The sequence below is a fragment of the Choloepus didactylus genome, chromosome 16 (assembly GCF_015220235.1).
Source record: "Choloepus didactylus isolate mChoDid1 chromosome 16, mChoDid1.pri, whole genome shotgun sequence".
Lineage (NCBI taxonomy): Eukaryota > Metazoa > Chordata > Mammalia > Pilosa > Megalonychidae > Choloepus > Choloepus didactylus.
In genome coordinates this window covers 30625590-30640438 of record NC_051322.1, presented here as the reverse complement: position 1 = coordinate 30640438, position 14849 = coordinate 30625590, and the positions used below count along the sequence as shown (strand labels likewise).

The 14849-nt window shown below is 40.1% G+C and overlaps 1 protein-coding gene across 2 annotated transcripts in view; it reads right to left on the bottom strand.

The window, feature by feature from the left end:
- MYO5B (myosin VB) overlaps positions 1 to 14849 on the bottom strand; it is a 413295-nt gene that overhangs the window by 213238 nt on the left and 185208 nt on the right. For both annotated transcript variants that reach the window (XM_037805481.1, XM_037805482.1), the window contains exons 3-4: positions 11281 to 11452; positions 8595 to 8739 (exon numbers count right to left, since the gene is read on the bottom strand). In XM_037805481.1, the coding sequence (XP_037661409.1) occupies positions 8595 to 8739; positions 11281 to 11452 (317 nt within the window). The remainder of the gene's footprint in view (positions 1 to 8594; positions 8740 to 11280; positions 11453 to 14849) is intronic.

The window sequence follows — 14849 nt, the reverse complement described above, 5'->3', positions numbered from 1 at the left end:
CTGAGGATGACTTATAAAGAGAATCACATTCAACTTTGAATTCTCCTTCCAGCACTTCTTTCTTTTGGACACTGATATAACAATGAAAGATCTTAAGTCATATTTATCATCAGTATTACTACATTTATTGAATACTTATACTTTGCACCAGAAATCGTCATCAGCATTTTTCGTTTATCAACTCATTTAATTCTAATAACGTTATGGATCAGATACTAGGTTTATTCTCATATTATAGCTGCAGAGACTGGGGCAAAGAAAGGTTAACTTAAGTAATTTGCCCAAAGTCACAGTATTGAGCACTGTTTTGGATCTTTGAGAACCCAGGCAGTCTGTCCCTGGACAGGGAGCTCTCAGCCACCATACTTTAAGGCATCTTTCTTTCCTATTAAACGTGGACACGCTGGCAGACAAGGCTTATGCAGCCTCTCTGTCCTCTGGGATATAAACACAAGGATATGTTAGTTTAAAAGGAAACAGTGGTTAACATGGTGTGAAAGGCTTTACTATGAAGTAAATAGAAAGGCCATTTCATCCTGCAGGGTTTCCTATTTTATTAGCTTTTATCCCTGAAAATTATTTCAGACATCTTGAAAAACTAAATCTTATTCACGTCACCTCTACTATTAATTCCAAAAGAAACCCATGTGGAGTGACAGGTTTGACTTTGAAATCAGAAAGAGGATGTAAAGGAACAGAGTACAGTAACCGCAAGAGCTCATGTTTCCTGGCACCATCCAGCAACGTGTGCTGTGCTTTCTGCACCACCAGAACTCACTTATTCCTCACAATAAGAGAAGGTAAGTGTACACATACATCCTTTTGCTTAAGGAAACAAGTGCACCTTAAGTGAAGGAATTTGGCCAGGATGAAACATAAGAAGGAAGTGCTAAAGCTGGGACCCTAATTGGGGTCTGTGCTAGCCTATCTCTTCAGACATAAACAAAAGCACTCTGAGAACACATCATGTCTAACCATCCCAGTGTGCAAAGATCTTATCAAGATGTAAAACACAGGTTAAGTACCTGACTAAATATTAGTTCTTTTGGATTAATAGTACCTGGAGAAAGAATCATTCTTAGCATGTATGTAGTTTAGAGCTGTTACATACCCCAGAAAAGGCCATGTTCTTTTAATCCATTCTTGTGGGTGCATACCAATTGTGGGTGGGACCTTTTGACTGGGTTATTTCAATTGAGATGTGACCCCCCACCCATTCAAGGTGGGTCTTAAGCCTTTACTGGAGTCCTTTATGAGAGGATAAAAGGCAGAGAAATTCAGAGAAAGAGTTTAGAGAAAGCAACACCCAGAGAAACAAGAAGGACCCACAGGAACTGAGACAGAGAACCACTGAAACCAGAACCCAGGAGAAAAGGATCAGCAGATGTTGCCATGTGCCTTCCCATGTGACAGAGGAACCCCAGATGCCAGCAGCCTTTCTTCAGAGAAGATATCCTCTTCTGGATGCCTTAATTTGGACATTTTTCATGGCCTTAGAATTGTAACTTGTAACCTAACAAATACCCATTGTTAAAAGCCAGTCCATTTCTGGTGTATTGCATTTTGGCAGCTTTAGCAAACCAAAACAGCCTAGTATACAAATCCATCCAGAGCAACATTTTTGAATCAATAAATTGCAGTAGAGATGACATACTTGTTAAATGTGCATGTGCATGAAGCTAAGGAGACCTAATATGTCAGATGCAAAAATCAGATTTCAAAAAAATATTCTGACTAGAATAATGAAACACAGCTATGAAGGTGAAATTTAATGTGGATAGCTGGAGAATCCTGTTTAGCACATAAAGAATCCATTGCACAAGTACAGAATGAGGGTGGCAAATCTTCAAAGCAGTTTGAATTGACAGTGATAGAAAGCTGATCTGTGGTTTCCTGGGCTTGCAAGTGGAGGGATGGATTTCAAGATGGTATAAGGAAACTTTTGGGAGTTATGGAAATGTTCATTATCTTGATTGTGGTGATGGTTTCACGGATATATACACATGACAAAATGTAACAAGTATACACTTTAAATATGTGTAGTTCATTTTCAGTCACTTAAATCTCATTGAAGTTGTAATAAAATTTCGTGCATGTGTATGTGGGCAAGGAGGGAGGATAGAAATTAAGCTGTTTGCAAACTTATTAAATATCAACAATATTAAATGGATACCAAAAGTAAATGTAATTGCAGGCTCCTGTGGTGGTTAGGTTCATGTGTCAACTTGGCCAGATGAAGGTGCCCTGCTGTCTGGTCAAGCAAACACTAGCCTATCTTCTGCTGCAAAGACATTTTCTGGACTTAAATCGTAAGTACACTGATTGCATCTGTGGCTGATTACACCTGCAACCAGTCGAGGGGCATATCTTCCACAGTGAGAAACATTTATTCTAATGAATGGAAGGCTTTTAAGGGGGAGGTGATAATTTCTGTTGACAGAAGAGAGAACTTTCATCTCTACTTTGGCCAGGAAGCCTCTCCTGGGGAATTCATTGCAGACCTTCATTGGAGTACCAGCTCGCAGCCTGCCCTAGGAATTTGGACTGTGCAGCCCCATAGTTGCATGAGACACCTTTATAAAATCTCATACTATTTAAAGATATCCCCTGTTGGTTCTGTTTCCCTAGAGAACCGTGACTAATACAGCTCCTCTCACAGAAATTCCAAACAAGAAGCAAGTCTCCACCTCATTTAGCCAACCACATCCTGTGACCACCGATAACACAGAGAAAGATCAGATGGAGTCCAAGTGAGACCAGAATGGGAGAGGGTCTGAGAACCATGGTTCATAAGGAATGGCTGTGGAAGGCAGGATGCTTGACCCAGAGTGGGGGAAGATAAGGACACACAGCAGTAGGGGTTGCCATGTGTAAGAAAATGCCCATTGCCCAGCACAGCCGCATAGGACAGTACTCAGACCCATGAGCAAAAGGAAATGAAGACTGAGTAGAGAGCTGTGTAAAGGCAAAATCCCCAACAATGAAAGCTGTTAAAAACAGAACAAATTTGAGAAACAGAGGGTACCCTGTATTGAGAATGGTATAGTATTCCAAAGGACTACTTGCTGGAACACAGTATGAGGTATTCCACAGTGCACAACCAATTTCTACCAGCTGACTGCCAGGCTCTCTCCAAGATTCTATGATTCCCCAGGTAAAATAAGGAATATTAATAAATTGAGATATATATATATATGCTCTATGGGACTTAACTTCATAAAGTATGTTGGGTATACTGCAGATATGCAAATATTAACACTTATGACCTCTGTAGGGTCACAGAATTTAGAAGAAACTGCCCAGTACCTTTTTTCTAAATTCCAATTTTAAAAGATTAAAATACACAGTTACTATCAATTTCTTTTAAACAGGGAGGTCTTCATTAGCCACGTTCACTGCACACACTTAAGTAACTTTTCACCTACACACAGAAATTTAAACAATATAACTTGTTATTTAAACACCATATGTATAAGAATAAACAACACAATCTAAAAGGTTATAAAGGATTCAAATGATGCTGCAGCATCCCTGGAAGAGGGAAATCAGTGTCTGCTGGCTCGACTGGGTGAGGAGTGTGGGAGAAAGGAGACTACGTGCGCAGGGAGAAGGTACAGCGTGAGCAGTACGGTGAGGTGTGCACAAGCGAGGTGGAACTACTCAGGACGTGTTCTGAAAATGAGAGCGGACGCCAGCTGAGAAATTAAACTCTGTTCCCGTGTTCAGACATCTGGAGTATATCCCCGTACCTTGTCCTAAATGCACCCTAAGACCAGTACTGATTTAAAAATCATAATGATTGGGAAGGAAAAACAAACTTCTTTATCCAAAAATCTATTTGGGCTGTTTGCCTTCACAAGAGAAAGGGTTGAAGTCATGGTTTCAGGTTTTACTGTAAAACATTAGTTAAGTCATTGCTCCCTAATCACTGACTTCCCCAGGGAGTCTGTCATTTGTCGTATTCACCAACAGCTAATGAGAGTCGTCTGTGAGCTTTAACATCCACACCCCACATCTGAACCATGCTCAGCAGCTTTCTAAGGTTGTGACTTCTCACCGGATCTAAGTTCCTCTCTGAGGCAGGGTCAATGTTCTTCTTGAAGGATGAGGACACCAAAACCACAGAGGCCAAAGAGTCAGATGGAAGCAGGATTACCAGGGACAGACCCCCTGGATACTCCTGTTCAGCAAACCACACACAGAACAACAAAATGTGGCTCTGCTCTCATCAGTACTAGGATGTCCTCTCTCTGAAAACATGAGGCTCAAGCAGAAAGTACATTCCACCCCCAAAGCCATAGGACAACCCAGAAAAACAAACTCCTTAACTCAAAAGCTAAGGAAGAAACTGCCATCATTTTAGTTAAAACTTGGTCTCACTAGGGAAGTGTGGATTTGGATCATCTATGTGTGATTCTTTCTAAAAATTCTTTTTCCAAAGATCAAGATTCCACACAATCCTCGGCCTAGAAAAGATCCTAGAAAGTCCTGAGTCCATTCTTGTCCGTTTTCTATCACCCATCAGGCCCCATACCTCAGATGTGTGCTAACTGCACTCCACTTCCCCAGGATCCCAGGGAATGGCAATCCCATCTTTCATTATTGTTACAGCTTGGCAACCCAATAGAGACAGATGGGGATGTGGGTGTTCAATTACCTTGGCTACCTGAACAAATAAATTTGCTTTGCACTCTCTACACTTTATTTCAGAAAAACAACACAAATAAAACACAAACAGCCCCAGAAAGGAATTAGACACAGCCAGTTCAATAAGATGGCCCAGTCCCACCAAAAGGACTAGAAAATGCACCAAAACTCTTGCCTCACTGTTGAGTTTTACACGCTGAGTGAAATGCTCTATCTATTAAGAGTTGAGTACAAAATAGGAGGACACATGGCATCTAGCCCTCTGTGCATCTCAGTTCTGTTCTGAGAAGACTGGACTCAATCACTATGTTCATGACCTCGAAGAGCTGTTCCACATCTTAAGGCTCTAAACGCATATGCATTATAGGAATAATTAATATTAAGTGGTAGCTGTAAGAATTAAATGTTTTAATGTGATGATTACTTCTATTATTTCTTGAGCACCAATCATGTGCCCTGGGGTAAAGGGCTGGTGATACAGAACTAGAAAATAACACCATACTACAAAGTCTCACGCTAGATAATTCCCTGCATTTCATTCATTATTTACAGGTCATTTACAACAAAGTTATTTCCACAACCATCTAAGCTTCTCACAAGAAGGTATTCTCATCCTTGGAAATGGCATAGGAATATGGAGAAGGAAAAGATCATTATGGAATAAGGCCCAGAGAAAAATTCTTCTTTGTAGAATATGATCACCTGTATCATATTATCTCCTCATTCAATAATCTCTAAAAGTCTCTATTGCTCTAGGCTGGTATTTCCCAAAGAGTGTTCCACAGAACACTAGTCCCTTGAGATAATCCTTGATAACAGTTTCACGTCTAAATACGATTTAGAAATTCAGCATAATGCATCCCCATCTTGGAGACTCAAAATGCATGTCAATGTAAAGGCTCTGAGAAGTCCTGCCTTAAAGGATGTTGTTTAACTTAGTTAATCCAGGGTTTCTCAAATTCATTTGACCACCTATGTGCTCCCTGTAAACAACACATTTTTCTCCCAAAGTTCACCCCAGCCTTCAAAGGCCTCCACAATCTGGCCCTACCCTGCTCTATCTTTACAGTGCACCACACTTAAGGACCCTCTCAAATAACTCAAATTTCATAAATGTTTACCAATGTGTGTTTATATAGGAGCAGAAGCTGAGGTTGGGGTACATAAAAACAAGGGAGAAGGCATTTGAGGTCTAGAATTGGGAGGGAGCAGCAGAAGTAAAGAACTAAGCAGGGAAGTTAGTTCCCTTTCTCATAGGGAACTAGATGTTCTTACAGAGAGAAGAGAATTCATGAATTTCATATTTCATACTATGTTAACTTTTTAGTCACTGTGAATCTCCATTACTCTCGAGTCTAGACTCAGTGAATACGAGAGGAACAGGGATAATGAGCCAAACCTCTTCTATTACTGGAGGCTCCTTTTCCTCTAGTACTAGCAGTGTTCTGCTAGAATTCTCAGAATGCGGCTAAAGGTCTGTATTCATCCTCCTCCCCTTTCTTTTCTGACAGAGTCCCCCTGCCCACTCAAAGCATTAAGAGTTGAGCCATGTCAAGAAAGAAAATCCAGTCCCCAGTGAATCAAGAGACAGATGGCTGAGTCCAGGACCAGCCCAGTCATAGTCTCGAAAGACTAGAAGCCATTAAACACTAGTTTCTTAATGCCCCTTTTCCATCCAGTTAACAGGGAGGCTTGGATTAAAGCTCACTGTGCTAGGCCACAGCTGCTTGAACCACATAACAATTATTTCAAGAACTACTGATGAGTCAGGAAGGGTACAATATACAGTCGACAAGTATGATTGAATGAATGTGTTCTGGCATTCAGCAACTGACAGAGAATGCCCATACTGGAAATACTGGAAATACAGGAAAAACCTTCTCTGCATCTGACAAATGGTTCATCTTCCTCCATGCATAAAGATTCTGCTGGGGCTCCTAATAATGTACCTCTCAGATCAATAACAGAAACCCTGAGCTGCTGCTAACTGAACTAATTCAAAAATAGCTCTCAACTATGGCCACATGTGCTGGTCTTGCACTTCTAATGCAGGTTCATGATCCAAAATTGCCTAAGAATTTCAGCAAAATTATTTGGCTACACCTTGGGAATCGGCAGGTAAAATTAGTATAAACCTTAAAACCTGAAAGAAAATCCTTAAGGAAGCAATTTCTGGTTCAACTTTCACACTGAAACCATTAATCATCAAATTCATTGCCCTAGGCAAGTAAATATCACCAACCACCCTCAACTCCTACCTTACATTCTCTTTTATGAAGGGAATGCAATGAAGCCCCAAACAAATGAAATAACCCAAATGTTGAATAGCCATGGACCCAGCTTTAGGCATGCAAAGGAAAAATGGAAGCATTTGGTCAAGTGGGTCTACAGTATGTATAAAGCTGGAGACTAGAAGCTTCTCAAACCTATAGGGGGATTTCAAGAAGCCTTTGATAAAGAACAGCAACTTCTGATACAGCTAAATACAAGCACTACCTAAGGGAGGAGGAAGGGATGAAACGCAATCAAATATTAATGTAATGGCATGTATGAAGGGGTAAATCTTAGAGAACTGTCAGAACTTTTAGCATACTAGAGAACTGTCAAACCTAAACCACGTCTACCTTCTCTTTTAGAACCAGGGAGAGTCATTGTCCTCATATGAAGCAAAGACTCAGCTTAAACGATTTGCCCAAGGCTTGGAAACCTACCCATGCCCCAGGCCTCCCTCCAACGTGCCATACACATGACACTCATTCACCTCCACTTGACCTTGGACAGTAAGTCACAAGCAGAGCTGTACAATGGGTAACGTACTAAAACTCATTCTTTTCTCCACATCATCTGTCCAGTTAGCATGTGCGCAACAAAAAGTTGTCCAAGCCGAGTGTCAAACCCTGGTAGCAGATTAACATGGTACACGGTGTTTCCTATGGCATCAGAGAGCTCAAAGCTGCAGTCATGTTGGGTCCACATTCTCTTACGGTAGCCAACTGGGAATAAACAGCCACAACCAATTGGGAATAAAGTCACTGTAGATCTATATCAGAGCAGACTTTTTATATGCTGATCTCTACTGCCAGCAATAAAACTTTATAAATCAGTAAGGGAGCTTTAAAACAGTCTTCCCTCATGAAAACTTTCATTGAGCTGAAAATTATATTCTGAGACCCACTGAAGCACCAACCACCTTAAGTGAGATTCTCCTTCCACAAATATCACTCATTCCCTCCTTAAATAAGTCTAAACAGCCTGCCAAAAAATAAATGATGCCCACTCTAGAGGTGGTGAGACAGATTGGGCTTAAAAGATCCAGCAATGTACTATTAACAAGAATACGTATTTCCCGTAAAGCACTGGTAAAACTATCTTTCCTGCTTTATGCCTGAACAGTTCAAACCATCACCTAGTCAAGCTTATGATGAAATAGTCTGCACCTGTTTTTCAAAACCAGAAAAAGAAGAGCAAAAATCAGAAAATTTACCTAAGTGCCGAAACAGAACCCTAAGCCCAAACTAAAATCCCAAAATCAGTATGCACAACTGCTAATTTAAAATTTCTATTTCTGTTCCAAATGCTTGGCATCTCAAGAAACTGTCAACGAATCCTAGTTACTTCAAAAGAGCCTTCAGTGAGAATATCTGTAGATCAGCCTGGGGAAAATGAATGGAGATGCTGTAAAATGGATTTGAGGACCAAAACATCAGTCAAGGAGAGATGAAATGCAACAAAGTCTAAGGAGCTAGGGCTCTCCAAGCGTAGGTTCAGGTTCAGAAGAGTAAGACAGGATATGAGCAAATGTGGCAAGAAAGAGAACTTGGACTGGTTTTGTTTGTAAGTGTCCTCCATCCCACTCTCACCACTCCCCCACTGAGCAGTAGAGGGAGATAGAGACTTCCCTTTCTGCCCCTTCACTAAGCATGAGAACTGGCTGAGGTTGTTCTTACCTGGCCATCTGCTTGTAGGCTTCTTCCGCCACAGCAAAGATGTGGGGGTCCATGTCTCCCATATTTTGGCCACTGTATGCATAGATGACATCTTGCCCATAGATCGGCAATTGTTCGTAAGGATTAATGGCAACAAGCACAATACCTGCAAATACATAAGGCAGTCAGGTTCTGGGAGCACCACGGCTACCTGGTATGAGCTTCCAGGCCCCTTGGTCATATACATCAAAACTAAAGGAGCAGAGAGCCACAGAATGAGTTTTAACCAATCAACTACAACAAAAAATATCTGCGTGCCTACCAGGCACAGTGCTAGGCCCTGGTGAAGAAACAAATGAGAAAGATAGCTCAGCTTAAAGTGAGCTCATAACACAGATATGCACAGCATGTTGCAGGATCAGAAAGAGAGATTAACTTTGCCAACAGGTATTAGAATTAAAGTCTCAGAATTAAAATCTGGAAAAGGGAATATTAATATTTCCATTTGTGTATGGGTTCAAATAAAATTCAGTTAACTTGTGGACAGAGAGTTCAATTTATATATCTTAAGATCATATGTTGGTTCAACCAATTACTAACTGTGTGACTGTGGTAAATTACTTAACCTCAGTTTTCTGTAGTGTATAATGGGGATAAGTGCATTTACCTGGGCAGTCGTGAAGATACGGTTACTATAGACAGCATTTAGGCCAGTGTCTTGCACAGCAAGTATGTGTGGCTTTTTTAAAGTTATATTGTACATAATAATATCTTTTATTATTATTATCTTGTATCCCCTGAAAGGATACACTGTAATGACAGATTCAATAAACACATGTTGAGTAAGGAATCAGGAAATCCTATAGGATCTCAGATCTTTTTTTGTGGATGGATGAGGTAGGCTGATACTTGAAAAGGTAAAAATGAAAAAAAAAGCAAATTCAATCTTCAAGACAAGACAGAAACTCATGCCTTTTTCTTTCACATAGGACCACATCCTAGATCTGAGAAGATCCACTGACTGAGATACAAAAAATACAAGCTTTTCCAGGCATTTGGGAAAGGGGAGGCAATGGAAGGGCCATTGTCAAGATGCAGAATCTCTTACATTGTGTTCCCTTCTGGTGTCTGAAAGAGGATACAGGAAACTTGAAGTGTAAAAAGTCAGATTATTCTAATTAAAGAGGGAAAGGCTGAGGGAGGAAAAAGACACCTAGCAAGCCCTCTTTTGTCAGTTTGCCTGATAAGATAACCTGGAGAGAAAAATAAGGCCTATCCCCGAGAGATGCCACTACTAAGACCAATCACATGGAAAGTCGTCTTTAAAAACACAGCCTTACATGTTCTACTGATCATTCGGGAGTTCCATAAAACCCTAATTCATGTAGTCATCAACTAAAATTTTGATATCACATACCCTGAGGTCATACATTTTCCTAATCCATCCCAGCCTCCTCCAGAGCAGAAAGGAGTGCTTCTTTGATGACTCAGAATTCTGTGGAACATCAAGCTAGAGGCGCTAAAGTGCATTTGGATAAATAGGTACAGACACCAGGACTTCTCAAAGGAGATTTCTTAAAAAAAAATTAAAATAAAAAATATACATATATATTTATATATAGATACATATAGATATATTTATATATATATATATTTTTATATATAGATAGATAGATATATTTATATACATAAAGCCGATGGTCATTTATCTCCTTCTACTAAAAAGGGAGTATTTTTAAAAAATCTTCTTATTGACAGCTCTGGTAATTGATGTTTCTTTCAAATAAAACTTCCTCTAGCATGGGGTAAATGAGCCTTTGGGAAATTCCTTCTCAAGCAATGGAATCAACATGCAATTCATAGCTCCTGAAATCTGGCAGAAAAGTCCACCCCAACTTAATAGCTAGTCTACCAATTCCAAACCAAAATGGAATATAACAAAGTGAAAAGACCTTGAGCACTGGAAGCACCACCTGTGCTCAGGTACAAGGCCTGGCTCTGAAGCACAATCTGAAGCCCACAAAGAACATCTCCAGCCTGATGTATCTGTTTAAGATTCCTATATCAGACCATAAATTTGTTTACCCCTCAAACAATGGTTTACAGGGGTCTTCTTTTCTCCATACCACTTAATTCTCTTAAAAAAGAGAAACAAAATTTGGAATGTGAGAAATGGAGAAATTAAGACAAAGCCAACATGGTAGAGAATTTCAGTGTTCTTGTTTTAAGCATTTCTCATGGCTTTCGTTCATTAATTCAACAAATATCCATTAAGCACCATGTTTAACGGCAAGTGAGAGGGTCAGAGATAAACGTAGCCCTTTAAAGCCAAAAACAAAAACAAGCCAGGTATAAATTTATAGGAGGGAGTGTTTGATGGTGAGAACAAACCACCAAGCTAGGACATGGGGATGTGCTTGTTTCTCTCCTACGACCCCAAGGGCTGTGCCTAAACGAGTCCCTCCACTTCTGTGGCCTGTTTCTTCCCTGGCTGAGCTGTGATTAACACTAATCATCCCTCACAGATGTAGGGCAGCCTCATTAGGCAATATTCACTGATTGCAAACCTTTCAAGGGTCTCAGACAACAGGTACTTACAAATGAGGAAGTGAAATAAGAATTCTTAACCATTTGAGTTTAATACATAAAGTCTAAAGACTGCAAGCATTTTCATACACAGGCGGTCAGCAGACACCCCCCTGCTTACCACAGTACGTGTAGATATGGTTCGACTCCAGGAAGCGGACCTTTAAGTTATGCAGGACTGCAGGCTCGTGTAGATAGCTAAGGGCAGTCAGGTCGTTCTCCCCCACCAAGATATCTGGATTCCGCAAGAAGGGCAGCTGGCTGTTTTGGACATCCACTGGGTATTCCCGAATCTAAAGAAATGCAAGTAACAGACACAAAAGCGCACAGTTATCAAGTATTTAGCCTGTATTCAATGTCTGGTCTTGTTGGCTGATTGCCCTCTTACCACAATCACCCAAGAAGACAAAGAATATGTTTTAAAGAAAGGCAAACTGGACAAAACCCCCATGTGGTCATAAGAGACCAGTGTGGGTGGAAATTCTGCTAACAAGACCCTGGTGTATCAAGGTAGAAGACTGACACAAGGAATTCAGGAACACCAGGAGTTAAGAAAGCATTCTTGTCTTTCTTCATGAGAAAATACTTGCTGAGTATTTAGTTCCTATTGCAACAGGTACACTTTCTTTCTCCCGAAGCAGCTGTTTCTTTACACTCTTCTCTCCCCTTAGCCAACAGTCGGTTTTTATTTGGATTAGCTGGCAACTGATGAACTGCCCTCCATGAGTACCCTGTTAGTTGTGCCATTTGTACATATATTTATCCACATATTAACTATAAATTCCTCTAGGGCAATAATTTTCCTTTGACCTAAAGTACAAAAGAAGTTTGTACATTCAGGGAGTATTGATTATACATCTTAAGGTCCAATCTCAGGTGTAAGGTTTTATCATTGTACCCTTAGCATACTGCTTGGCCTCTGTAAATGTTCAAAAATGTTTATTGACAGGATTAATTTATAACTCTAGCTACGTGCATTCACACACACACATGCATGTAATTTAAAAAAAGGTGGTAGTGGTATTTCTTAACATTTAAACAGGATGTAACTTGGGTACTGATCACTGTTTTATCTGAGTGTTAAGTAAGAAGGTCTCCATAGGAATCACCTGGGAAGCTTGTAAAAAGATAGTTTTCTGAGCCCAACTTCTATAGACTAGGGGTCAAGAGTTCTGGAATGGGGCCTAGGAATCTGAATTTTTAAAAAAACAAGAAATTTTGATACAGGTGGTCTATGGACCACATTTTATGAATCGTTGTTCTATATAAATCTTTTAGGAAATTCACTGAACATAGCCTCAATTTACCAATGTAACACTCCGATTTTTAAGAGACTATAAATAGCTACACCCCTGTCCTTTTAAGGGGACTTGTTTTACTAGATCTTAAGGTATTATACAAGGCCAACAGTTAAAGTTCTATGGTAACAGTGCTGAAATTAGCAGGGAAATGAAATATAATAGCAGATCCAGAAATAAAGGCAAGCACACATGGAAAGTGTATTCACGATCAAGGTAAAACTGAAAATAAATGGTTAAGAAATTTTTCAATTATTTCCCCTTAAGTGGCTAGTTTTCCTATCATGATATTAAGTCAGAGTTCTATTCTTACTCCCTTATACCAAAATAAGTTTTAGATGGAACAAATGTAAAAAATAAAACCAATAAGAAACTGAGTGAATATTTTTTATAATTTTTTGGAAAGAATAACCCTTAAAGGTTAATGTAAAAGCCAGAATCATGTAGTAAAACACAGATAGATTTGACTATTATACAGCACTTTATAACTGTAATAAAACACATATGCAATGTCTCAAGGGAGAAAGGGATAGGGACTCTGCATTACATGATAGAATTAGTAACTTTAATATCCACAGACTTAAGAAATCAAAAATAAGACCAGGGCCCCACCCTGATTAAGATAGCAGAGTCAGCCATGCTAGGGCTCCATCTCCTACAACAGCTTTGAACAACCAGCAAGAACTGGCAGAATACATCTTTCTCAAAGCTCTATAAAACGGTTAAAGGACTGCAGCAACAGGACCAGCACCAAATAGAGAAAAAGGCTACTTAAAATCTTTAGGACCTCGTGGGGCTCTTGCAGGCCCCCTGTGGAGCCAGCCCACACACCTGGCATGGAGCCCTGGTCCCGGTTCCCCTGGGAGCAGGGCATTCCTCGTGAATGCACTGGGAGCACGTATATCTGGCCCAACCAGTCTGGTGGTGGCCTGAGGGACTGAACACATCCTTGCTGTCCCAGAACTTGGCCTGTACGGAGAAGGCAATCAAAGAACTATCTTACAGAATGCTGTAGAACAGTCAAGTGGCTGCCTGGGGCAAAGGACTGCTGGCTAGAAGACATCTATAGCACAGTGAGGTAACTGTTTTCCTAGAGAAGAGGCGACATTCATATCTGCATAAATAGGGGACTACCCAGGGCTACATGCACATGCCCAAGACAAGACCCATGCACAGAAAGGATCAGGGAGACCCCAAAGTGTTGACCTGGAATTATTTTCCAAATTCACTGTATGGATAAGCCCTGAAGGAGAGCACTAGTACAGGCCAATCTGCTGCAAGGACTGGGGAAAGTGTTAAAGTGTTTTCTTTTTCCTTTTTTTTTTTCTTTTTTCTTTTGGTAGCTCCTGGCATTCAAGGAAAGTTCTTTCATAACACTAGCTGGATACAAACTGAAGAAACCTACACTTCGGAGTCCAAACACCAGCAATAACATTAAAATATCAAAATGTCCAGGTTTCAACAGAAAATTACAAAACATTCAAAGAAACAGGAAGCAACAGCCCAAGCAAAGAAGATTAAGGCATTAGAAATCATACATAAGGAGGACCAAACCTGGGACATTCCAAAGACTTTTAAAAAATAGTCCTTAACATGCTCAAAGACCTAAAGGAAAATACGCACAAAGAACTAAAGGAAATCAGGGAAACAACAGAAGAACACAAAGAAAATGTCAATAGAGAGATGGAAATTTGAAAGGGAACCAAACAGAACTGAATACCATACTAACAGAAATTGAAAATTCTCTAGAGGGGCTTAAAGCAGTTTAGAGGTGGCAGAAAAAAGGATCCATGAACTTGAAGGTAAGACAATTGAAAACATCTAGTCGTAGGAGCAAAAGGAAGAACAAATGAAAAAAAAAAGTGAATACAGCCAGAGGAACCTGTGGGACACCACCAAGCATACCAACATATACATTGTGGGAGTCCCAGGAGAAGATAGAAAGAGGCAGCGAGAACATTAAAAGAAATAATGGCTGAAAACTGCAAATTTAGCAAAAGACACAAATATGCACATACAAGATGCTCAAAGAATTCCAAATAGGATAAACCTGAACAGTCCCACTTCATGGCATGTTCTACTCTGTCGAATTCCAAAGATTAAAGAGAGAATTCTGAAACCCATAAGAGAGAAGCCACATGCCTCAAAAGGATTATTGTCAATTTCTCATAGGAAACCATGGAAGCAAGAAGGCAATGGGAAGACATATTTAAAGGGCTAAACACAAAAATTGTCAACCAAGAATTCTATATCCAGCAAAACTGTCTTTCAAAAACAAGGGAGACATTAAGACATTCCCAGATAGAAGTTGAGGGAGTTCATTACCACTAGACTGGCCCCATGAAAGATGCTAAAGAGAGTTCTGCAGGTAGAAACGAAAGGACAAGAGACA